The 25,611-nt window shown below is 41.8% G+C and overlaps 1 protein-coding gene across 1 annotated transcript in view; it reads left to right on the forward strand.

Moving 5' to 3' along the window:
- Positions 1 to 25,611, forward strand: part of GRIP1 (glutamate receptor interacting protein 1) — a 187,999-nt gene that overhangs the window by 135,095 nt on the left and 27,293 nt on the right. The window contains exons 11-17 of the mRNA XM_015410502.1: positions 5,627 to 5,813; positions 6,483 to 6,628; positions 8,429 to 8,509; positions 14,146 to 14,215; positions 14,500 to 14,645; positions 20,316 to 20,460; positions 24,406 to 24,551. Of these exons, the coding sequence (XP_015265988.1) occupies positions 5,627 to 5,813; positions 6,483 to 6,628; positions 8,429 to 8,509; positions 14,146 to 14,215; positions 14,500 to 14,645; positions 20,316 to 20,460; positions 24,406 to 24,551 (921 nt within the window). The remainder of the gene's footprint in view (positions 1 to 5,626; positions 5,814 to 6,482; positions 6,629 to 8,428; positions 8,510 to 14,145; positions 14,216 to 14,499; positions 14,646 to 20,315; positions 20,461 to 24,405; positions 24,552 to 25,611) is intronic.

Below are 25,611 nucleotides of genomic sequence, written 5' to 3' on the forward strand. Positions count from 1 at the left end.
AGAGGCTGCATTACTTATGTAGGCTTTCCAAACACTCGGCGGTAAAACTTTAAGATGCCCTACACTGTCACATGCTATTTATTACCTTTGTTCAGGGTTTGTTTTCTTTTATAAGCATCCCTTGGTTTCTCATGTTTGAAGAATATGTCTTGGGAAGACAGAAGCTTTTGTCCCCCCCCCCCCATTTTCATCAGTATTTATAAAGTGAACTACGTAAACATTAAGGTGGATATTCCAAACGCATGCAAAATTTAATGAAATTATAATGTTTCTTGGAACAACCAGCCATCTGGCAACAATTCTAGGTAGATCGTTTGGCAATTATTAATTTTATTATGGTTGGAGTAAATTTTCCAATTTATATTTAATTCAGTTAAACTATTAGATTAACTGTGGATTGCTGACAGTATCAGTTAAGCAATATAAAATAAAAAATTCACTGGTCTATAACATCTAATGTTAAAAGTAATCTCTATGATTTCTTAATAACAGGGAAGATAAAGCAACTGCCATAGAGGCCCCTTTTTTATTAAAACATCATATACATGACAGTCTGAATGTGAGACTTCTAGGGGTGTGAAAAAATGGTATATTTTCTATTCAGGTCTATTGGTATTGTATTGGGATTTGGGTAAATATTCAGGAAACCCGAATTTATTCAGCTCCATTATACCCTATGGGGACAGTTGCCATAGAGTATAATGTAGTTCAGAAGGCATTTAAAGTTTAAATGTCTTCTGAACTCACTGAGTCATGCCGTCACCGCGGTGCAACTCAGCAAGTGAACTCAGAAGGCATTTAAAGTTTAAATCCCTTCTGAGTTCACTCACTGAGTCGTGCCATTGCGGTGGCATGATTTGGCGCATTCAGAAGGCGTTTAAACCTACTCTGAACTTCACCTAACAGTGGGGCAGGTGACCCCACCTCACTGTTAGGCTGACATAGCTGGAAGCCAATTCATCAATCACTTTCACTGTCCCCCACTTCCAAGCAGGGGGGAGAGAAAGAGATTGATGAAATGGCTTTTAGTCATTTGAACCAAACTGGTGGGGGGGGGGTAAGCCCATGCCGCTGTTAGGCTGGCATGATTGGAAGCCAATTCATTGATCCCTTTTGCTCCTCCTTGCTTCCAAGTGGGGGAGGGGAGAGAAAGGGATTGATGAAATGGTTTATATCCATTAAAACCTAACAGCAGGGCAGAAATCCTTGACTCTACGAGTCAAATGTGCGGCTTCGCTTTGCAAAAGCCATTTAAGGGGAATTTTCCCTTTAAATGGCCTTTGCAAAGCCAGCCTGCATGTGAAAAACCCGGAAGCGGCGCAAGTTCACCCAGATCGGCAAGTGAAGCTAGATTGGTAGCCAAATCAGATTCGAGAGTCTGATTCAGCTGAATAAATCCCAAAAAAATGCAGTTAGGGTATTTTTTGGGTATTTATTTGGCTTGGTATATACCAAGCGCACACCCCTAGAGACTTCTCCCCCCCACACACACACCTGCTATTGATCTCAAGAAATCATCAGTCTTTCTGCATTTAGACAGAGTAAGATCTAGCAGTAAAATTCTATTGATGAGAGGAAGGAGATTTTCATCAATTCCCCTGTTCCTGCTGCAGATCACCAACCACCTCATGGTTGTCCCCGTCCCTTAGGAGCAGCATTTGTGGAAGCTTTTTAGGCAATGAGAGTGGGGAGACAAGGAAGTCATGCTCTGCTGATAAAAATTGTTTCGATCATCAGATATTTTTTACAGGATCCAGCATAAGACGCATTCCCAATGGATCAGTGTTCTTTCTAAACTGTACATGTGAGCAGCCACTCATTAACACAGGAAGCCCTGCTCAGCAGCCGCCTGGCGCCATGTTGCTTATTGCCTATTTTAAGATTACTAAACTCCAAAAGTGGGCTGCACCTCAAAGGTTCCCAAATCCTATATAGTAAGAATAGAAAAGTTCCACCAATAAGAATTCACAAATAATGCTCTATTGAAAACAATACAACACTGTAATCAAATACAAAGTCAGTACAAATGAACTCACAAAATTTACAAAAGCACAGTTGCCAAATGACCAAATAGGATGTAATTAAGCAAAATCGAACTAACCAACTATCCTATAAAACTGGAAACAATAACATTCAAAGATTAGAATAACAGTGAGGAACAATTACATTCAGAGATAACAGTAACAGCAATACAAGGTCCCGGTATAGTTCCTTGTTTCCATCAGAGTTCTTCTTCGGTCGCAATTACAGTGAGAATGAATCTATGTTGAATGAAACAGTATGAAAAACTTTTAAAGCCTCCCAAAGCCTTTGCTGATAATCTCCCAGTCTCCCATCCAGGATAATAAATTGACACTTTCATCAAAAAGGAACATATACTCCACAGTAAATCCTGCTCTGCCTGCTGACAGTTCAAAAGTGGGATGATCCCACTTATTATCCTGTTTTCAATAGGGCATTATTTGTGAATTATTATTGGTGGAACTTTTATATTCTTACTATATAGGATTTGGGAGCCTTTGAGGTGCAGCCCACTTTCGGAGTTTAGTGTTTTTGGTTACAGCAGCTCAAGGGCGTAGACTTTCCAATTTCCCGGGGGGGGGCTGGGGCTCGGCCAGAGGCATTGCTAAGTCATTAAAAGAACTGGGACCCAATGACATCATAGGGAGGAGCTAGGGATTTAGGGATGGGCTCCCCAGAAATTTAGGGAGGCCTGGGAACCGCCCTAGCAATGTCCCTGGGCTGGGCTAACCCCAGGAACAGTTGCCTTCTTAGCACACTGCTTAGAAACTTAGAAGGCCCCCCACACACCCCACACTGGAATAAGAACATAATATCAGGCCATACCACATTGCAATAAAGCCCCTACAACTGTATACAGAAATACTGAGCTTCCCTACCATTTGCCACAACTAGCCCACCACACAAGAAGAAGAAGAAGAAGAAGAGATTGGATTTATTCCCCGAGGAGCGAGCGCACGTCTTCCTGCTCCACCGGCCCACCACCTCTCTTGATGTAAGAACATGCAATTTCTTAAGCTGCAAAGAACTTCCCCTCAGAAGGATCTTTTTCCTGTCTCATTTCAGCTCTTTGGTGGAGAGTTCTGGGTAGCTCAAAAACGTACATACAGTAACATAAGTCAATCATATTAAAACAGACCATTTTATGTATTCTGTAATCTGTAGGGGGAGCGGGGAACACAAGTAACTACATAAAAATCCCAACTTCACTAGCAGGAACATTACCTGGCATTGTCAGTCATCATTTATGCATTTTAAAGCCCCCCCCCCCACAGGGTTGGTCCAGTACCTTCCTCCTAGGAAACTCAGCTCCTGAATACTTGGATCCACTCTATGGGTTTATTATTTGTGAATCATTATTGTCAAAGAACAGTGGCATCTTATCTAATCCATTCTTTATAAATAGGTTTCCACAGATCTTTTTTAGCTTTAAGATGTAGTTACTGAGGATTCATAAATGTAACTGTGTCCCTGCTTTAGCAACTGCAGCAAATGCCACCCAATAAACAATTTTCCCATCAACACCAATAAACAGCTATCCAATTTTTTTTTTTAGTTTCTGGCTGCTATTTTCCAAAATCCCCCTTCAACTAAAATATGAGCAGTTGCTTTTGGAGAGCTGTTAGTTCTGTGTCAGACTAATATCTGACTGTTTTGACATTACTTAAAAAAAGAAACCACAAAAATTCTCCTACCCATCACTGTTCCCCCCCACACACACTCACTACATACTAGGTGCAAGTGGAGAAACCTAACACAGAAATATTTACAACACAGTCAGAAACCATGGCTGACACTGTAATCTGAAACAGAATTTCACCCTACTGAGCCCACTGGATGCAGGTGACAGAAGAGTGTAACATAAGAACATAAGAGATGCCAATGTTGGATCAGGCCAATCGCCCATCCAGTCCAACACTCCGTGTCACACAGTGGCCAGAAATACCAGGGGCCAGGAGGTCCACCAGTGGGGCCGGGACACCAGAAGCCCTCCCACTGTTGCCCCCCTCCAAGCACCAAGAATACAGAGCATCACTTGCCCCAGACCGAGAGTTCCTATCTATACCTTGTGGTTAATAGCCACTGATGGACCTCTGCTCTTAACATAAGAACATAAGAGAAGCCAATAGTGGATCAGGCCAAAGGCCCATCCAGTCCAACACTCCGTGTCACACAGTGGCCAGAAATACCAGGGGCCATCAGGAGGTCCAGCAGTGGGGCCAGGACACTAGGAGCCCTCCCACTGTTGACCCCCCCCCAAGCACCAAGAGGCCGCGACGCAGCCAAGGAGCCTTCCCGAGGCAGAACCCGCCCGAGGCTGGACTGGCACGCCGTGCCGCAACAGGGCCACCCACGGCCACGGGGCCCCTTCCTCGTCCTCCTCCTCCCCTGAGTCCCTGCGAGGGCGCACGCATGGAGGCCGAGGGGCGGGGTGCGCGCGCGTGTGTGTCTGTGTGTGTGGGAACTGTGGCCGAGCGGCGGAGAGTCCCGGCGGGCCGCCAGCCACGCTGCCTCGGCGGGAAGGCACTTCTCCGGGCAAAGGGCAGGCTCTCTCCAGCCAGGTCACGCGGTCTTGGGGCTGCAGCGACACTCCAGCGCGACAGATTCCCCCGCCCCGTGCTTGTTAGGGGGCAATTAATTAAAGCGTCTCGCCAGCGGGGCTGTCCCCGCGAGGGTGCTAGGGGGAATGGAAAGCACCGGGCTACGACGCGCGCCAGAGAGCTGGGCAGGGAGAGGGAAATTGAGGAGGGAGGGATTGAGTGGCAGCCTCTGTTTCTCCCTCCCCTCCCTGGGGAGGCTGTAGCTGCGCTAATGGGCTTCCCGGCTTCCGAAGGCTTTGCTCCGTCCTCGCCAACTTTTTTAGAGTCTGCCGGGCAGCTGGGGGGAGGGCGGCCGTGCTCCCGGGCGCTCTTTCCTCCTTCCCCCAAACCCGAAGGCGCCCGCTAACAAAAGCCAGGCTCCGGCGACGCTGCAGTAGCCATGCGCCGAGGCGCGCCAAGGCTCACCTAGCCCCCACCCCGTCCCGAAGCACGGCGCCTCTGCCTGGTGGGCGGGGTTTCTAGGAAATTTCGGGGGGCGCCAGCCCCCCAGCCCCCCCGAAGATTACGCCGGTGCAGCTCTCTCACTCTGTTGTCCTTTGTTGTTTTTGTATTTTAAGATTACAGCATTTATATTCTGCTGAGGATGTGAACTGCTCTGCTCAGTAGGGGGGAAGAATTAGAGGGAACTTTATGTAGGTTCAGAGTTATAATATTCCCTTTAGGAAACAACTTGGGAAAATTGGAAACTCTAAATCAACACCTCTAAGCCTTGACAAAAACTCTTAGATCCTTAGTGACTCAAGGATCAAAATCGTATTAGAAAGATATTATGTATTATATACTCACAAGATGTGTTCTCAACAATTGTAACATTTCATATGTTCAGCTTTATATGCAATATTTGTTTAAATATTCCTTGCTCTGTCGGTCATAAATATTTTGATTTTTTAAATAGAAGTTTTTAATAGTTATACTTGATTTTGATGGCATTTGTTTCAGAAAGTGATTTAATTCGTGCCGTCTGTTTCTTAATGTCATTGATCCTTGTCTGCTGTATTCTACAGTGTCCCTTGCTTCTAGCACTGTTGGCCTGGCTGGGCAGGTTGTCCACACAGAAACCATGGAAGTAGTGCTGACAGCTGACCCTGTTGTAGGATTTGGGATACAGCTCCAGAGTAGTGTGTTTGCTACTGAGACCTTGTCTTCACCACCTCTGATATCATATATTGAGCCTGACAGCCCAGCAGAAAGGTGAGGTACTTTGAGAAGATTCCTTGTGTATTTTTATTGCTGAGAACTGCTATGCAGAAGGTTTGCGCCAGTTACTTTCAGATTTCTGATAAATAATAGAATGTTGCTCAGTGAAAATATGACATGCAATGAGTTTTTTTTTGTTTAAATCTGGTATGAGAAGAATAACAAGCAACAGAGCCTTATCTAGAAGTTTGCCTTCAACAAGCTCATGCTCCCTCTAAGCTGTGGAGTCTTCTAAGCAAAAATTCTACTTTGTGAGCCACTGGCATTAAAGCTGTGAGCGAGTGATTAGTTTGCTCTGGAGCCATCTTTCCTAAGCTAAGACAAAAATGTGTGGAGGCTAAAAAACTGAACTAGCTCACGCTAACTCGGCTTAGAGGGAACACTGACCTATGTTAATTCGACAGCATTTTTCCTAATGGCGTTTCTAAAACTTAATTCAAATCATTTTGATGCTAAACTGGCAGCAAATGCATCCATCTCTGTTTAGTTTTAGCTAAAATCAAATTTTAAGAATACCAGAATTTTGGATTACATATTGTATATAGTTTCATATAACATAAATTTGTTTTATGGTCCTTCTGTTGTATCGGTTGAATTGGATTTCCTTGGCTATTGCTTTGATTCCTTATGGGTTATAATGCTGGCCTGTTTTGTTATGTCAAGGTGTGGCATCTTACAAATCGGAGACAGGGTACTGGCTATAAATGGGATCCCAACTGAAGATAGCACTTTTGATGAAGCTAATCAGCTGCTCAGAGATTCTTCTATCACTAGCAAGGTCACTTTGGAAGTAGAATTTGATGTTGCAGGTATGAATACTCAAGTATCTCATCTTGCTAGAATGGTAGGAGTCAGCTCTTTTCTTTTGAATTTGAAATTGCTATCACATATACAAACATGGGTCAATTGTCTTCTTATAATTTCATTTGTACCCTTCTTTTCTTCTGTTATGGAAACAAAGGTAGAGTACATAGGTAACCAGGCAGAGCAGTATTTGCTCTCTGAGTACGCAGCTTAGCTATAGTATAGTTGCTGCCATCCAATGAGACAAGAGGGTGGAGGGTGGAATGAGGGCTCTGCTGGTCCTAAGTAGGGATGCCACAAATTTCATGTCAAATATGTTTGACAGTTGGACTAACCTTATTCTACTGTGAAGATCAGATACGAGTTAATCACTGGGGCCATTTGGTCTGACAATGAATTGAGTGTCTGCCAAATGGAATTGCATCAAATTTTTGTTGCATCGTTTTTTTTTGCAAAACTGCACATGTACCAAAATGCTGCTGATTCAAACAGATCACCAGCCATTAACATCACTAAGGACTACTTAGATGAATACTGAATGGTAGGCTTTAGTTTTATAAACACCATGTTTATTTATTACTGATTTATATGCCCCACCTACCTCACAGGGTGTCTGTTGTGGGGAGGGGAAGGGAAAGGAGTTTGTAAGTCGCTCTGAGACACCTTTGGGTAGTGAAGGGCGGGGTATAAATCCGAACACTTCTTCTTCTGTAACTGTCCATGCATTCCCCCATTCCCCAGGAGGGTGTTTGGGGGCTTTAAAAAAAAATCAAGTATTGCTACATCACAATTTCACAATTATGTTCTGACAATCTATGGCCACAACCTGCTAGGGTTCCTCTGAATTTCCAGCTTTCATTAAAGAAAGAAAAGAAGTCTGAGACCATTTTCTACAGGATATTATGGCAAAAGTTCATTAGAAAGTTACTGTGCCATTGCCATTTTAAAAAAAAAAAGTTATCTGAAGGCAAGCAGGGGTGGGGTGGCAACATGTGCAAACAATTGCTTGCTGGGCAGAGCAGCAGCATAAAAGGGGGGAGTAGATTGCGATGGGGTTGCGTCAGAATGTGCATGTGCAAAAGCCAAATGTGTTATACAGAAGAAGAAGAGGAGGAGGAGGAGATTGGATTTATACCCCACCCTTCACTTGAAGTCTCAGAGCAGCTTACAAACTCCTTTCCCTTCCCCTCCACACAGAAGACACCCTTTCAAGAACAGCTCTGACAGAACTATGGCTTGCCCAAGGTCGTCCAGCAGCTGCAAGTGGAGGAGTGGGGAATCAAACCCAGTTCTCCCAGATTAGAGTCCGCGCACTTAACCACTGTTATGAAGGTGACGCAATTTGCTGAACAGCCACACAGGTTGATCAAAAGACAAACAGTCAATTGACTGTTTCTCTGTGTGTGTGTGTGTGTGTGTGTGTGTACACAGATATTCTCACTGTGGTAGAAACTGTATTTCTTGTTACTAATCAGTATTTACAAACCATTTTTAAATCAGTGCTGCATCTGCAATGCTAAGCAGAGGTAAGCCTTTCTAAGCCAATCAATTTCAGTGGATTTAGAAAGGTGTAACTTTGTTTAGGACTGCACTGTTAGTATGATACATAACTTCATCTTTCAGTTTTCGAAGAATGTGATTTAGGTTCCTCACCATAAAGATCAGAAAGATAAAACATTTGCTGTGTTTATTTGTCTCAGATTTGTACATTAGCTTTAAGGAATGGGAAAGGTGTGAATGACGAAAATGCTGTAAATATGGTTGAGCCTGGTGTACAATATAAATGACACAGCTTTTAATTACAGAGTCTGTCATACCAAGTAGTGGCACTTTTCATGTAAAACTACCAAAGAAGCATAATGTAGAGCTTGGAATCACCATAAGCTGTAAGTAGAAATAGATTTTGTCGTCATCTTTATATCATACATAGGTTTGGAACCCATCAAAAATGATATGCACATGCGAGGAGAGGATTTCCACCCATTCTCTTCCCATGGCAGCCCTCCAACTCCCCTTTCATGTTGCTCTTGGGAATTCCCAATCAAAATTATTGTTGTGTTATTTTTATTATTTATTCCATTTATACCCTGCCCTCCCCGCAAGCGGGCTCAGTGCGGCTTACAGTAGTGGTACCAGTTGCCGATAAAACCATATAAAACAGTACTAAACAGATAAAACCATAAAATCATAAAATGCTATTAGTTATACAATTCATTCCTTACAGTGGCGTGCTACAGATGTCTCCAACAGCTGAGTTCCAGCTCAGTGTTGTCCTGAGTCACTTGATGGAATGAGCCAGATGTTAGAGCTGAGGGCCAGGCTCGATGATGGTAATAGTAGGGGTGTCTCCTAGTTGAAGGCCTGGTGGAAAAGCTCCATCTTGCAGGCCCTGCAGAACTGTAAAAGATCCTGCAGGGCCCTGATCTCTTCCGAGAGCTCATTCCACCAGTAAGGAGCCATCACTGAAAAGGCCCTGCCCCTGGTGACAGCGAGCCTGGCCTCCTTGGGACCTGGGATAATTAATCGATGTTGTGACCCCGACCGTAGTGCTCTCTGGGGTATATATGGGGAAAGGTGGTCCCTCAGGTATGTCGGACCCTGGCCATATAGGGCTTTAAAGGTGAGCACCAGCACCTTGAAGCGGATTCGGTATGCTATTGGCAGCCAGTGCAGGGCCTTCAGCACAGGCTGGATGTGCTCCCATCTAGGTACGCCCATCAGCAGCCTGGCCGCGGCTTTCTGCACTAGCTGAAGCTTCTGAATTTGCAACAAGGGCAGCCCCATGTAGAGAGTGTTACAGTAGTCCAGTCTCAAGGTGACCGTTGCATGGATCACTGTGGCCAGGTTGTTGCGGTCAAGGAAGGGAACCAACTGCCTAATCAGCCGAAGATGGTAAAAGGCCAACTTAGCAGTGGCTGCTACCTGGGCTTCCATTGTTAAGGAAGAATCCAGGAGCACTCCCAAACTCCTAACCTGGCACTGGCACCAATGGAGCTTTATTTTGCTTTCTGAGAGCTTTTGACCAGAATTTAGATCAAAATTAGTTTGAACTCTGAAGTTCCATCTGGAAGCTAGAATGAAGTCATTCCTTTGGTATAAAGGATAACATCTGAAACCCTGATGAAAATGCAATCATTCTTTCTATAAATTTAATGACTGAGGTGCTTTTTTAGTAAGGAATAGAATTTGGAGGAAATTAAAGGCTTAGGTCTGTCAGCAGAACGAGTTATAGATACAGGATATTAATAAGATAAAAATACATTAACAATTGGGGAAAGGTCAGAAGATGGTTCTTTTCTTTGCTGTGCAACTTTTATGAGTTACTCATCATTGTGCTGTGATTTTTGTCAAAGTTCTATATCCAAAACTCTCCTTGAATGCTGTCTGGTTGAGATAAGTTTTGCAAATAAGGCTATTTTAAATTTGTCAGCCGTTATAGTCTCCCTTTAAATTCAGCATTACATTTCTTGCTTTCCTTGAAACTTTGTGAACACTTGGAAGATGGTTCTTCCATTCTTGTTTTATCATATTTGTCTATGTATTCGTTTATATATTTATACCTTGTCTTTCTTCCCAATGGGAATCTGAAGAGGCTTACTACATCAATCTCCGCTCCTCCATTTTATCTCCAGGCCCACAACAGCAACCCTGTAAGGTAGGCTAGGTCAAGACAGTGTGATTGGCCTGTGTTTATCCAGCAAGTTTCCATGGCAGAGTGAGGATCTGAAGGTCTCACAGATCATAGTCTGATGCTACAACCACTATACCATGCTGGCTCTTCAATTCTTCTAATAGGGATTAATCTCATTTGATCTATGCATTAAATTTATATAATTTCTCTAGCAGGTAACGTTCAGGAGATTATGAAATCCTTGAAGTTCAGTGTTGGTTACCCTTGGTTTGAGTCTTGTTCTGTTCTAGCTAATTAACTCAGAAATTAGTCATGATGTTGTTGAGTAGGGTGAGTGGTTTTGCAGTAGCTGATTTCTTAAAATTATATTCAGGTCATTTGAAGCATGTTAACATCAAGCATATTTATGTAACTGTCAACATTCCAAGCACCTTGGTTTCTGCAATGCAGAAAACATCTCCAACAGACCAATAGCAAGATCCATATGATGCTGTTGCTATAAATTTTGGGTTGCCTTTCCATCCTCCGGGTGGGGCCTCAAAATCTCCGGGAGTTACATCTGATCTCCAGACAATAGAGGTCAGTTACCCCAGAGAAAACAGCTGCCTTAGAGGGCGGACTCTGTGGCATTATACCCTGCTCAAGTCCCTCCCCTCTCCATATCCTGCCTTCTCCAGGCTGCACCCCCAGATCGCTAGGAGTTTCCCAACCTGGAGTTGGCAGTCCTGTTCGTAATGCTGAAACAAACTGAGGAGGTCTTTGCAAGAGCTGTTAGTACAGATTAGCAACCTTTTGACATATTTAGTCCTTTGACCTCAAAATGTGAGGTGCTATCTATTTAAATTTACCTTGATGTGACCATAGGATTGTTATAAGGATACAATAATGTTCTGATCTTTGACAATGAAATGTTGGAATGTAGGCAGATCTATGATGATATGTTTCAAATTATTCTACTAAAAATTGAAAGCTGTTTATTCTTTGTGGCTATGGAGGAAAGGATAAGAGACCATGGCTGAAAGTTATGGAATACAAGTGTTTATGTTATGTATTTAGAATTATTGTCAATAATTATGCAGATCCAGTGAAGATTTTAACACTACTTTGGACAGTTCTCAGACTGGAAAGGCAGCATATCAATAACTCAGATGCATAATGTTTCAGGAATAGTTTTACATAGAAGGAGTTATTTCTTGGAATAGGATAACGGGTGGGGCATTAGTTCTTTGCATACAGAAGTTCCCTGGACTCTCCAGTTAAAAGGATCTTGGGTAGCGTGGCTGTGAAAGATTCCAGTTCAAGAGGCACTACTGGCCAAATTGGTAACACTGAACTTGAAGGGTAAAAAGTCCAAGTTTAGTTTTTAAATCTTTCTTGTAGAAGTGATAGTTGTTCAATCCAGAAGATATATAGCACTAATAAGGCCCACATATAGGACATGGAAGAAGAGAGGGCAAATGAATCAACCCCACAAGATGGTTGCATGTGAGTTCCATAATAAAATCATATGTGTAGGCCCAGGGTTTTTATCACTAGTTTCTCATTTTAATAGTTCTTTAATATAGCCGTTTTAAACAATCCATATTTTTATTACATTTTAATAGAGAGCCAGTGTGATGTGGTGGTTAGCGTGTGGGACTAGGATCTGGGAGATCCACATTTGAATCCCCACTGTGCCATGGAAGCTTGTTGGGTGGCCTTGGGCCAGTCACACACTCACTGTGAGGATAAATTAGAGGAGTGGAATTCGGTCTTCATTGGGGAGAAAGGCAGGGTATAATGTAAATAAGTAATAAATTAATAGATAAATTCATATTCCTTGCACTGAAGAAAGTGATGATGCCCAACCCATAATCCAGCCTTCAATTCTAAATATTTCTTGGTTTATTGATCTGCATTCTGTATTGCTACATTATGTTTTGGAGCAGTTGTATGGAGGAGTGGTTAATACATTTTAGAAGGTTTTAGGATTAAGTTTATGGTTGCCAGGTCCATTGGACCAGCAGGTGGGGAATGGGGTGAACTTACCAGGAGTGGGGAGGGAAGAAGCTGGAAATAAACACAACATGCCTACACCACCTAGAAGTGGTGCAGGCCTGTCGGGGGCGACACTCTGGTTTGTGGGCAAAACCTCTGTGGTAGAATTAGCTTCTACCATAGAGTTTTGCCCAAAAACCAGTGTGTCACCCCCCCAGTCAGGTTTATTTCTGGCTTCTTGCCTCTTTGGGGGCATAATTCCCACCCCCACCACCAGGAGCACCTGAAACGGGGGATCCTCGCTCCCACCGGGGGGGGTCTGGCATCCCTAATTAAGTTATTGGTATGTTAATGAGGAATATAACAGAGATGTTACAATTTCATGCCAGTATCCTTTCACTGAGGATTATACTTATCCATTTTGTGAAGACTTATCTGTTTCATTTGGTGTTGTTTCACTGACCCTCTCTCCCATTCATGTGTTTAATTATTTATGTTTTTAGATGCTGTTTTATATAATATGTAGTTTTAAACTCTTATTTTAATGGGTACCCCAAATTACATGGAAAGGTGGCATAAAATTGTTTTAAATAAAAATAAATAAATACCCACGTCTCAGTTTGTAACAACCAAAGCCATTTGAACCAGATGTTGTACTACATGTGTTACATATGGGACCATTGCTTTTAAAGCAGACCAGTTTTAACTAATTACTAAGAAATACAGTCTTGAAGAGAAGTAAGGAATTCCAATTTAATCTAATTTGTTTTCCATCTCTATTGATTTTAAAGAGAGAAATGGAGTATAGATCTTTAAAAGATCAATTTTTATAACACAGCTACTTTATCATCACCAAATATTTTAAAAGGTCATTGAAAGATGTCCAAAAAATGTATGTGCTAATGGAATATGAAGATAATAATTTCGTAAAAGTAGACATATATTCCACACTACACGTGGAATATATGAATATCTCATGTGAAGAAAGTAATGCATGTGTTTCATGGACTCTGTACTTCATATAATATGCAATTGAATTTCAGTGGATTTTCACAAGTGCGGCATTTCTAGTTTCTGTTTTCAAGGTGAAGCATAAAAGGATGCTCATATGGCTTCTAAGTATCATAAAATCATGATATCTTTTGGTTTCTTTGTGCATTTTGCTAAGTTTTGAATGAATTGTTGCCTCCATGGAAGCCAACTGTACCACGGTTCAAAGTATCCAGGATTTGTGACATTCAGCAGTTCACATTGATATTGTTAAGTGTCATGCAGCAATCTAGGACAAGAGGCCTAACGAAAAGGAATTTGCCCTATGGTAGCGCACATGCCTTCTGCATTTAATTACCAGGATCTTCCAGGACAATTAGTTGGCCGTTGTGAGAAGCACATCTCTGAAAAAAGTTACTAGGCTGAGCCAGGTAACCAGCAGGAGGATTGGGGGCAGGGACATAATGGGGAGGGGGTGTTGTCACAAGCATGAGGATGCCACTTTCCAGGAAAAACCAGAAGCAACGTCTGTAGGTCTAGGAATTGTCAAAAACTCTTTGGTAGCCATAACATTTCCAGCAATTCCCAGAGCTACTGTTGTTGCTTCTGGGTTTTCCCCAGAAGTGATGCCTGCAACACCAAAGAGGTTTTGTTTTTGTTTTTAAATCCCCACTGCTGCTTGGAGTGGTAGTAGGCCCCAGAAGCTCGAGGTAGGGGATTCCCCCACCCTGACCAGGGGCTTACTAGGCCTGGACTAGATGACTCCCTGGTCTGATCCAGCAGCCTCTATTTATGTTCAACACACAAAAAAGTCATTTATAAGCATTTCACATAAAATATGACTGCTCATTAGCATATGCTATGTGTAAGCAGCGACTTTTTAAAATTTAAAACTGCAGTGTACATGTGTTTTATATATTTCAGCTCCATCCAGTCGAAAACCAGGAGATCCTCTTGTTATTTCTGATATTAAGAAGGGAAGTGTAGCACACAGGTAGGAACTCTCAAGCTGGCAAGAAAAGTTACTGTGTTGGCTATTCTAATACTCTAGAGATTTTAAACAGATCCGCACTTGTAAAAGTTCTGTGTAATGTTTCTAAACTAAGTGAAACTCTTCTGTTAGATGCTTTTAATCTCTACTACTTCAAGATACAAAACAAAATTATTGGTTTTGTAATTAAACCATTAAAAATACTTAATGGGCACATCTGCATTGATAGCATTAAAAGGCAGTACATTCAAATAATTAATCACATAATGTATTCCATTTGTTAACAGAACTGGAACATTAGAACTAGGTGATAAACTGCTTGCCATAGACAATATTCGACTGGATAACTGTTCCATGGAAGACGCTGTTCAAATCCTGCAGCACTGTGAGGAGCTTGTAAAGCTAAAAATCCGGAAAGATGAAGATAACTCTGGTATTCATAGTGAGCTACTTTAAAATTTTTATGTGCTCCAAAAATGTCTCTTAGGCTCAGTATATCATTTATCTATATCATATTTATATATTGTAAAGTTGTATATGTGTGCGTATAAATTAAGGTAATCAGTATGTTTCAGTACAGCCTGAGCATTTTTGAACTATAAAGCTTCCACCCAAGGTAAATGCTTCTGGAGAACAGTTTTGCCAGATATTGGGAGATCTAAGTACTCTCCTTAATGAAGATATGGCACAAGTCCTCCTTGCTTAGCTCATACTTTAACATGGTTGGTTTATTTATTTAGAGATTCATGCCCCATTCCTTTCCCAACCGGGAACCCAAACTGGCTTATATAGTCTTTCTCCTCCTCCATTTTATCCTCACAACAACCCTGTGAGGTAGGTTAGGTTGACAGAGTGTGATTGGGCCAAGGTCACCCATTGAGGTTCCATGGCACAGCAGAGAACCTGGGTCTCCCAGATTATAGTTCAGCATTCTGACCACTATACCACACTGGTTACTTCAGACCCTGTTCCGAATTCCATGTAGAAAAATTACACCCAGGATTTCTGAAATAATTTGGGGGCAAGATGTTTCAGAGCATACCTCCTTAATTCAAAGAAACTTGCTCTTCAAATCACTGTCAAGGCCATCAAATCCTGCCTCTTTCACATACATAGGCTGCTTCTCCGTGGCAAAAATTCTCTATTGCACATCCATTGATACTGTGAATACAGAGGCATTGGCAGTGGCAACAGAGAATGCACAAGGTACTTTCCACCACATTTTCCTAGTTCATCCCCTTGCGGCCTCCATTTCTTCCACTCCACTCATACACACTGTAGCAATATGGTAATTACCCATGTAAAAATAATCGTCTGCAAAAAGCCCCACAGTGGTACAGAAAGGGAGTGGCTACTATGAGGGGATGACAGCTGGGAGGGAGGTTTGAAAATCCACAGTTTCCCATCCACATGATATACAAACCCACTTTAATTGTGACCTTTCTGGAAAAATCATAGCAAAGCACGTTTGGGGGGACACTGTAACAAAGGAGGGGAAAGGCTGGAAAGTAGATGACAATGTAGTATGGATCCTCCAAAACAGACCACTCCAGTTTGGGAGTCAAAGCAAAGCAGACCAAAACAGCTGTGTGGACGCAGCCACAATATATATCAGTCCATAGCTTCCTCTCATTTCATACTTCATATTCTTACCATGCAAAAGAACAATCTGAATGATTTTTGTTTTCTTTTATGAGTCCTCTTATTAGAAAGTATAAGGATAATCAGCCCCCCAGGCTTAAGGATAGCATTTGTGTGAGCATGTGGTTTGTTAACATTAGTGGTAAAAGAGATGATGCTATTGCCACAGATATGTCCCAACAAAAATTCATAATGGTATTTTTCTCTTAATTAAGACACCCCCCCAAGTTATAGTGCTGTTGCCAAGTAAGATAAGTCTCATGAAAAAGCTGTGCTTTCCATATAGCCATTAGAATTGCTTTCAGTCTGAAAACTGATAACCATCAGTAGACTGTATGCATAGAAATCTATGTGAAATGGTTCCATGGCCCTTAACATTTATTCATTTGTTTCCAGTTCAGTTACTGTTACAAATACTACCTTTCCAAATCTTTGTTTGTGCAGAAGTAGAAGACCAGGCCTTATGGTAGTTACAAAGCCTGATAATGTATCTTTTAGTTTGAATTACAGCAGCTAGTATTTACTAGCGTTTTAATTCTACTACTAAATGAATATGTTACATAAATTAAAAACATTAATATTATTTATTGAGTGAATTGCTTATTACTAGATGATTAACTATTATGATATATAAGATGTAAATGATCCTATTTAAATTTGGGTACAACGACAGATTAGAGTAGGGGTGTGCATTCGACATAAACTGAGCCAAAAAAATACCCTAGAAATACCTTACCAGTATTTTTTGGGTATTATTTAAGCTACATACAGATCAGAGAATCTATCAGCTACTGGTATAGCTAAGCCTGAATAAGGGAGGGGGGGGGGGGGGGGCTTTTATTCAGGTATATTCAACTATAACAAATGGCTGGTGGGCTCCTCTTGCAACTCAGTTTAAATCGAGCTGCAAAAGGAGACAGCCCAGGATCGGCCGGGGCAGCAGGAGCTGAGAGCTGATCCTCTCTTGCCTCCCTGCTGTATGCAGATCCTTGAGCCAACTTCTTCTGCGGTGCGGTTTAAACTATGCTGCAGGAGACGTCCTCCCAGCCAGGTCTGCATATGGCAGGGAGAGACCTCCCTGCCCCATGCAGATCCTGGGGCAAGTTTCTCCTGCAGCGCGGTTTAAACTGCACCGCAGAAGAAGCCAAGGCTGGCTTAAAAAAAAAAATGATATTTTTCTTCTCAGGTCTATTGGACCTGAAAAAATTAGGCATTTCTGAAAAATACTGGATCCGAATACTATACTCATATTGGGATCTGGGATTTTTCTGAACTACTGAAGTTTGGGGGGGTCTAATAGACCCAAACTGAAAAATATCTGGGGGGGGGGTTTTGCACACCTCTCGATTAGAGTCATAATCAATTAACATTTCTGTACAGTCTGTACTAATACAAAATACTCAAGTGACTTGCTAGCCCATTAAAATAGTTTTTTAAAAAAATATTTAAAACACGGTGAATACTTGTTTCATGAAATTAAAAAAATTATATCCAAAGAAAACAATAATGGGGATGGGGATGGGAGCATGAAATATATTTTTTTTGTAAAAAGGGGCTGGTACCACTTGAGAAGACCTGGCAGGCCATGCCCGTCCCTCTTCATTTTACAAACAGAAATCAAAGCCTGAAGGCTGGCAATACTGCTGTGGTTGCACAGCAAGAGCTACTGAGGGCATTTGTTTCTTTAAACTACAGACACTTTCTGTGATTTTGGTGCGTTTTAACCCTCAGTGTAATCTTTTTTTCCAGATTTCAGATTTTTCTGCAAACCTGGGGCTTTTCATAGGTTTGGAGAAAAATCTGTCTTATCTACCTATGGCTCTAATCTCAAAATTTAAGTATCCACAAATGGGCCATGTTGAGAATTAGATATTAGGGATGGGCACAAACCTAAAACTTGGTTTGCAGTTTGGGGCAGCCCCTGAACTAAACCCCAAACCAAACTAAAAGGCCCCCACCCAAACTGAGCCAGTCTGGCAAGTTCAGTTCCCCCTTTCTCCTGGCCATGGCAAGCCACAGCTGGGAGAAAAGGGGGGTCCATCCAGGAAGGGTTATATGGCTGGTAGCCATTTAACCTGTTGATTTTGCTTCCCCCTGCTTTGAAGCAGATGGCTTCACTGACAGGCTCATAGCCATTTAAACCTAACAGCGAGGCAGGTGCACCCATCAGCTGTTAGGCTGAAATGGCTGGCAGCCATTTCACTGGTCAGTTTTGCTTCCCCGTGCTTCGAAGTGGGTGCACCCATCATCTGTTAGGCTGAAATGGCTGGCAGCCATTTCACCAGTCCATTTTGCTCCCCCCGCTTCGAAGCAGGGGGAAGCGAAACCAACCAGTGAAGTGGCTCACTGCCATTTAAACCTAGCAGGTCATCTGCAGACCCTTGCCACTCAGCTGTTAGGTTTAAATGGCCTGAACAGCCAAACCAGACAAAAGTCTGGTAAATGTTCAGGGAAGGCACCTTCCCCGAACATCAGTTTGGGGGTTGCAAACCAGCCCAAGTTTGTGCTGAATTTTGGCTCCTGAGCCGGTTTTTGCCCATCCCTTTTAAATATATTGATGATACCAAGCAGCAGCAGTTCATCCCCTTTGTTTTCAGTACTATCTGTGCAATCCTATGCAGGGTTACTCTAGTCTAAGCCCAATGAAATAAATGGGCTTAGACTGGAGTAACTCTCCTTAGCATTGCACTGTAAATCATTGTGTTTCACCCTTTTCAACTCTTGAAGGGAAGGGAAGGGAAGGAAAATCCCTAAGAAGAGGGAACTGCAAATGCTCTGTTCATTTATTTAGAAAATTTCTATGCCACCTTTCCAGAGAAAGTGCTCGTGGTGATTTGCTAAATAAAACATAAAGCACCTTAACATTGTTAACAATTAATAAACTGCTAAAAACCGTGGCTTCATTTAGGGCAGCAAGTATCCTCAACATGAATTTCTTTGAGTTATACTCTAATCCCCTTCAAGGCCCCCTGCCAAGCTCAGAGTCAGGCTGGATCTTATCGGCAAAAGAATGAAGTGGAAATAAGGTGGTAGAATGCTGGGGTGGTTAAAAAGCCTGTACCATTTCAAATTTGGCTAGCAAATACCATCTATTTAGAGGAGTTTTTAAGGAAGATATTCAGTAGGGAAAAAAGACTTAGTTTTTATACCTTGCTTTTCTCTACCCGAAGGAGTCTCAAAGCAGCTTACAATCACCTTCCTTTCCCCACAATAGACACCCTATGAGGTAGGTGGGGCTGAGAGAGCTCTGAGAGAACCGTGACTGACTCAAGGTCACCCAGCTGGCTTCATGTGGAGGAGTGGGGAATCAAACCCGGTTCTCCAGATTAGAATCTACCACTCTTACCCACTACACCATGCTGTCTCTGAGGAAAAAGCTCAGGAAGTTCAAAATAACTGGAATTGTTCAACATGTTTCTGAGAATAAGAATTTATAGACACTAAAATACAGACACCTGGACTTTGCCTCAGAGCTATAAACATTTTAGTTGGTTGTGAGGAAATGTTTGTTAATTCATTTCTTTTAAGTTTCACCTTGAAATGTGGCAGCCCCAACTAGTGAGTAAGGCTGGCTCCTGGATGGAGCCCATTTCTGAATGACTTCTGAAAACATTCTAACTAGTGCTGGAAAGTGTGGCACTTTTTAGTCTCCCAAGCCAAGTGAATGTACTATTGTAAATAGACCACTTAGTTCAGTCAGCCATGGCAGAATGGCCTATTTATTTCTACTTCCTAGGTTATCGTTTTCCTGCATTCAGTGACAATGTGGACAAGTACAGATACTAGCCTATAAACAGCACAGGTGTGGATGTCCATAATTAGCAAGCATTGGGGTTCAATGGATGGTCATAAAGATTATGGTCTTTGGTCAATGGTCATAAAGATTATGACCATAAAACCATATCATGACATATAAGCTAGATGTCATCAAATTGATTGGGATACATGAAACCCTGACACCAGTGCCATGCTGCTATAATTTTGTCTTGAAGTTCCGTATGTGTGGGAAATAGAATATTGTGGTTTTTAATTGCAAGCCCCCTCAAACTGGACTCTGAAGCAGCAGCAAAGAAATCCTCTAAATCAATCCATCCATCAAAATAATATCAAAACCCATTTCTGGTTTCCAGATATTGTTGGATATAGTGCGACAGTACATTTACCTAGCTGATTATCCTACCCACACAGGAAAACCAAGGAGAGTAACAGATTACAATAGTGCTGTATCCAACAAAATGAGGATCCTATCCTGGTTCCACTTCAGCAAATAGGAAAGAGATTCTCTGTTGTTGCTAGGAAAGTCAAGTGTAGGCTTCCAAATGGAAGAAAGCTGAAATATATATCTGAAGTGTAACAGTTAGAGAATGTGCTCTCTGGTTTCTGATCGTAAGTCTGAATGTGTTGTTTTTTTTATTCCTTCTTTCATGAGAAACCAATTGCATCCTCTTGGCATGTGTTGCAGATGAACAAGAGAGCTCAGGAGCAATTATTTATACTGTTGAGCTCAAGCGATATGGAGGACCTCTTGGGATCACTATTTCTGGCACTGAAGAGCCCTTTGATCCCATTATCATCTCCAGTCTTACTAAAGGCGGACTCGCTGAAAGGTAAATTGAAATGAAGGTATTCATAGTGCAGCTATTTTCTGTGTTCATTCATGTGTAACAATTCATTTAGTCATATGTAATAATTCTTCCCTAGCAATCTGTGCATTTCCCACAATTTATCACAAAGAAAACATGTAATGATCTTCAGTCTTTTCCTTGCTAGTATATGCTACAAGGCTGTTAAACCTAGAATACAATTTTGCAAAGGATATTGTCATCATAAATCACATAAAGAAACTTTCCATTTCAGCCACACTCAGATAAGTGATGATTTTATTAACTTCTTGTATAAAAACCACAAATATTTGTTAGTGTGATAGAATTAGCAATCTGTGCCTTGTTTTGTGCATATGCACATTGCTAAACATCTGTATATGTAAAGTTATATTTACCAAACAAGTATGTGACACAGAGTGGTTGCCAATAAGTCTTCCTTGTGTTTATGTTCTAAAATCCCATGTAATCAGCATTATTGTGGCAGGGCTATGATATGAACATTCTCTTAGCCTGGCATATGTTTAGGAGCAGTCATTTGGATAGACTGTCATAATTGCATTTACTTCAAGGGAGAAAGGCTATTTGATGTGGATGGGTGATCTCAGAAGAAACCGGAAGGGCCTGGAAACTATGGTGGAAGGAGGGGTGGAGTCCAGATAGAGCAAAGCAAGCCTGCCTGAAGCTCACTGTTGTATTGGTTCCTACTCCTTACGAGCATCCAAGCTTTCCTTTAAAAAACTGAGGTGGCCAAATGCCAGGAAGTTCAGAGGGTATATGTGACGCCCCCTTTACTGGGGAGGTCTGGTTTCCCTTTAAAAGTGTTCTTTGTGTTTTTCTCTACTGGGTAATCCGGCTGCCACCAGGAAATTTAAGGCTTTCCAAACCTTTATAATATAATATTCATCACTGGGTAGGTATATCGAGGGTTTAAGCTTTCGAGGAACTATGTGGTCTGAGGAAGGATTCTTTCCAGAGCTGGTATACTTGAATGAAATAGGATTTATTTAAAGAAAGCATAAATACGAGGGTAGAACCATGTAACTAGTAAAGTAGGTATAACACACAGTCTGCTCCCTACTGACAGGGATTTTTCCTTAGGTAACTTTGTAACACTTTTTCCTTCATGTCCATATAATCTTTACTGTTTCCTAGACACTCAGCTTCAACTTATAACTGTTTCAACACAGAACTGCTTGTCACTTTCTTTCAGACACAGCACTTAACTCTCATATCACACACAAGAAGGTCTCTCCTTCAGACCCCAGAACTAAACTCATCCCACACAGGGATGGGTCTCACTCCTCTCATACACAGAACTTCTGCTTCTCTCACAGAAATCAGAACTTAACTGATCTTCATCAACTGTCATATCTAACTGACCCTCTTGACAGACATTCAAATCCTCCACACAGCATCCATTCCAAACCCCCCTCTGTCACTCACCAATCATATCACTTGCCTGATTCCAGCACTCTAGATTATCATCACAGCCATGCAAACCAAACTTTTAAAGCCACACACACACAGTTAAACATGAAATCATTACAGTATATATTTCATTAGGTCTTGTTCTCATGATCCATATAAACTTGTAGAGATCCCAAAGGGAATTGATCTCCCTCTGCCCAATCTCCCTTTCATCCATTCATTACTGTCTGTCCAGCAGAAGATTATCCTAGTTAATGCAATATGTGGGAATCTTAATAAGGATTAACCCACTTCTAGGTGACATTTTCAGAAGTCTTTCCAGGTATTTATTGTAACCACTGAGTACTAAATATATGATTTTCAGTTGTGGTCTCTTGGGTGAGTTACTTTACTTCCTTTGCACATTTTCATTTCTGGAAGTCTGTTAGCCATGAATAAAGACGATTGCAGTTGGTGCCTTTCTTAGTGTGTTAAAGAGTTACAAAGGATGATACAGGTAAGAAAGAATCAGTGTTTGGAGGAAAGGCCATTCTGCCTACTGGTAGAGTATGGGGGGAAGAAGCTGTGTTGTTAAGATGGCTGCTGGAGTTGTTGCAGTTAGGGCTCCTAGGCCCAAGTACTATAATGTGTAAATGAATTTCTTCAGAAGTGGCTTGGATTAATTCTTTTGGGAACCTGGAGACTCTTCCTGACTTCCCATTACAACGGTTAGTAATGTAAGTGTAGAATGTGAGAATATAAAGAATTTAGCAACATAAGATCAGTTTTCTGAACCTTTGATATATTTAAAAGCAAAGAAAAGGAAAGCTACAGCAGCAGTGATGGACTGGGAATGGCCAGTATGGTTGCCAGGCCACAGTCAGCAGCCCCCAGGACAAGTTAGGGGGTGGAGTCTGACACGGTCATGTTGCACCAGCATGCTGGCATCATATCCATCTGGTAAAAAATGGACATGAAATCATTAGACTCTCTGGAGTTTACAAAAGCCCTGTGGTCTTTGTAAATTCTAGAGCATCCACTATGAAGTTTCCAGTTTTTACTGGAAGTGACATTAACATGCCAGTACAGTGCTGGCATGCATTCCATTTTCACACACCCCCAGAGAAGCACCAGGATACCAGTTGGTCTCCCACTACAGTGGGAATCCCAGCATTCCTAGCTGCCAGAAGATGGAGAAAGAAATAGCCTGACAGAACCACAATCCTCATAAAATCGAAGTTTGGCAGGGAGGTCAGGCATGAGAGGGAGTCATGGAGCAAATATAGATCTGGTTTCCACTCAAGGCAGGCAGATCAACATTCTTTTCTACTGACTTGGGTGGGAGGTCACAGTGGGCTCTTGGCTCTGGTAAGGAATTCTTTGTTAGTTAATTTATTTTCCCCTGAAGTATTTCCCTGAAGTAGTCCTTCTCCTAGATTGGATTTTTCATATTATGTGTTAACTGGTTAAATGTGGCTCTTTTGGTTACTTGCGTATTATATTAATGTATCACAAATTTAGCAGAAGGACCCATGTGAACATGAACACACATGTAGGGAGATTATGGGGAGGTGCCTGAAAGGGACATCATTTATTTATTTATTTCATTTATATCCCGCCCTCCCCGCATGCGGGCTTAGGGCGGCTTACACGGCACAACAGTGCAATAAAATATAACACATTGAGATAATTTAGGCACACAAGTGCAATAAAATTACACAATTATCCTCTTAAAAACACATTCAATAGTACCGGATGTATTGGTAGTTAAAAATACCCATGATCATGGTGGGAAATGACAGGACATTCATGAGACTGGAGAGGCCCACGGGTATGTTTACAGATCATTGTTCAGCCAAGGGGAATGAGTTCAGCTTTAGGATAAGCTGAGTTATGCCATGCTCTTAGATGTCTACGAGTGTGTTAGCTCCTGTGGTCATCTCATCAGAGTGGGCTACAACTTCCACGCCATACTGGTCTTGGTAGCTATGGAATTCCCTTAATAAAGTTGTTGCCTGTTTAATCTCAACTCTGGGATCCCATGCATCCATGTTTTCATTTCTTGTTCATGCAACATGAAGATAGTGAGTGGTTGCTCATTTTGCAATAATAATTACAGTATTTTTCTTTTGACTGGAAACTTTGTTCAGTCTAGAGCATTTATTTTCTTAAAATGCATCAAGTATTTGGAAGTATTTTACTTTAATTGACTCTGAAGACTGTAACTTTAGTTAGGATTACACCATAAATGTGTAACACTAGCCCATACAGTCATACTGAAGGAAGCAGAATTCTTTATTGCTATCCGTTGGCTCTGCTACTGATTCTGAAACCGAGACCATGTAATCCACATAGCCTTTGTGGCAAGAATTTGAAAGCAGCTCCTATTAACCTCACACTTTAAATTAAAAGTGAAATAAAAGGGAAAACTGAACACAATGTTGCTTATCTCAAATATAGTAAATGTCACCTTGCTTTCATTTTTTATTGGACTTACCAATGTTTTATTTAACTTTGTATGTTTTATTTAACGTGTTTCAGGACAGGTGCAATTCACATTGGAGACCGGATCTTAGCAATAAACAGTAGCAGTCTAAAAGGAAAACCATTGAGTGAAGCTATACATTTGTTACAGATGGCAGGAGAGACAGTAACCTTGAAAATCAAAAAGCAAGCAGATGGTGAGTGTGACTAGCATTTCTATACCATATAGTCTGTGTGTGTGTGTGTGTGTGTGTGTGCGCGTGTATACACACACACACCCATGATAGACATTCTGCCTGTGAAGCATTTCCATAGGTAAGAAGGGAGCTGTCTCGTTAGAAGCCAGAGGTGTTATAGCCAGCAGAAGAGGCAGCAATTATGGGATAGAGTTGCACAGAAATGCTAATCCCATTTTACGTTTTTAACAGCTGTATTATATACTGAAATTTATGAATTCGTTCTGAACATTAAATTAAGCAAACTCCAAAGCACGACGGAAGACAGAAGGGCCTGGCGTGATGTGGTCCATGGGGTCACGAAGAGTTGGACTCGACTGTGCAACTGAACAACAACAACAACAATGAATTAGTTCTACTTGCTTGGACTACTGTAATCAGTTTTAAGTGCCATCTATATATATTAAAGAAAGTCCCCTCATTGTAAAATCAACGCCCAGGCCAAACCACCAAATTCAGGGAGAACGCTCCTACCATGGTGTAGGTGCTCGCTAAGAAGGGATTTTTAGAAATTCAACCCCTAAGTGGATCAAAATGGGGAAAATGTGCTCCCTCCATTGATTCCTATGCGGCTGCCAGGCAGCTGCCTCTCTGCACTCCCCACTCTCTGATTGGTCAGCTGCAGAGCTCCGTGTTTTGAGGTAAAAAAAAACCCCAACACAGGGGACTGCAGAGAGCTAATGACAGTTGAGGAAATCAGGAGTGGCCAAGAACCACGTGTGAGGTGAAGCAAAGCTGCTGGCACAGCCTCTCTGATGGCTTCCAACACACTGCTCCCACCTCCTACACCTAACAGGCGGTTGTCTGTCAGGTGCAGCAGCGGTTGCAGGGTGCTTAAAGCCACGAGAGAGCCCACCCCAGCAGTCTCCAGAGAGGTCCTTCAGTAGAGGGAAAAAAGTACATTCGTCTCACTTTTTTACACTACAATCTTCTCCATTAGAATTCCTACAACAAATGTTACATTTTAAACTTTACATCATCAGTATTATAACTGGATTTACAGAAGTTAAATACCGTAGCAATGCAC

Source organism: Gekko japonicus, unplaced genomic scaffold, assembly GCF_001447785.1.
Source record: "Gekko japonicus isolate JY-2015 unplaced genomic scaffold, Gekko_japonicus_V1.1 scaffold215, whole genome shotgun sequence".
Lineage (NCBI taxonomy): Eukaryota > Metazoa > Chordata > Lepidosauria > Squamata > Gekkonidae > Gekko > Gekko japonicus.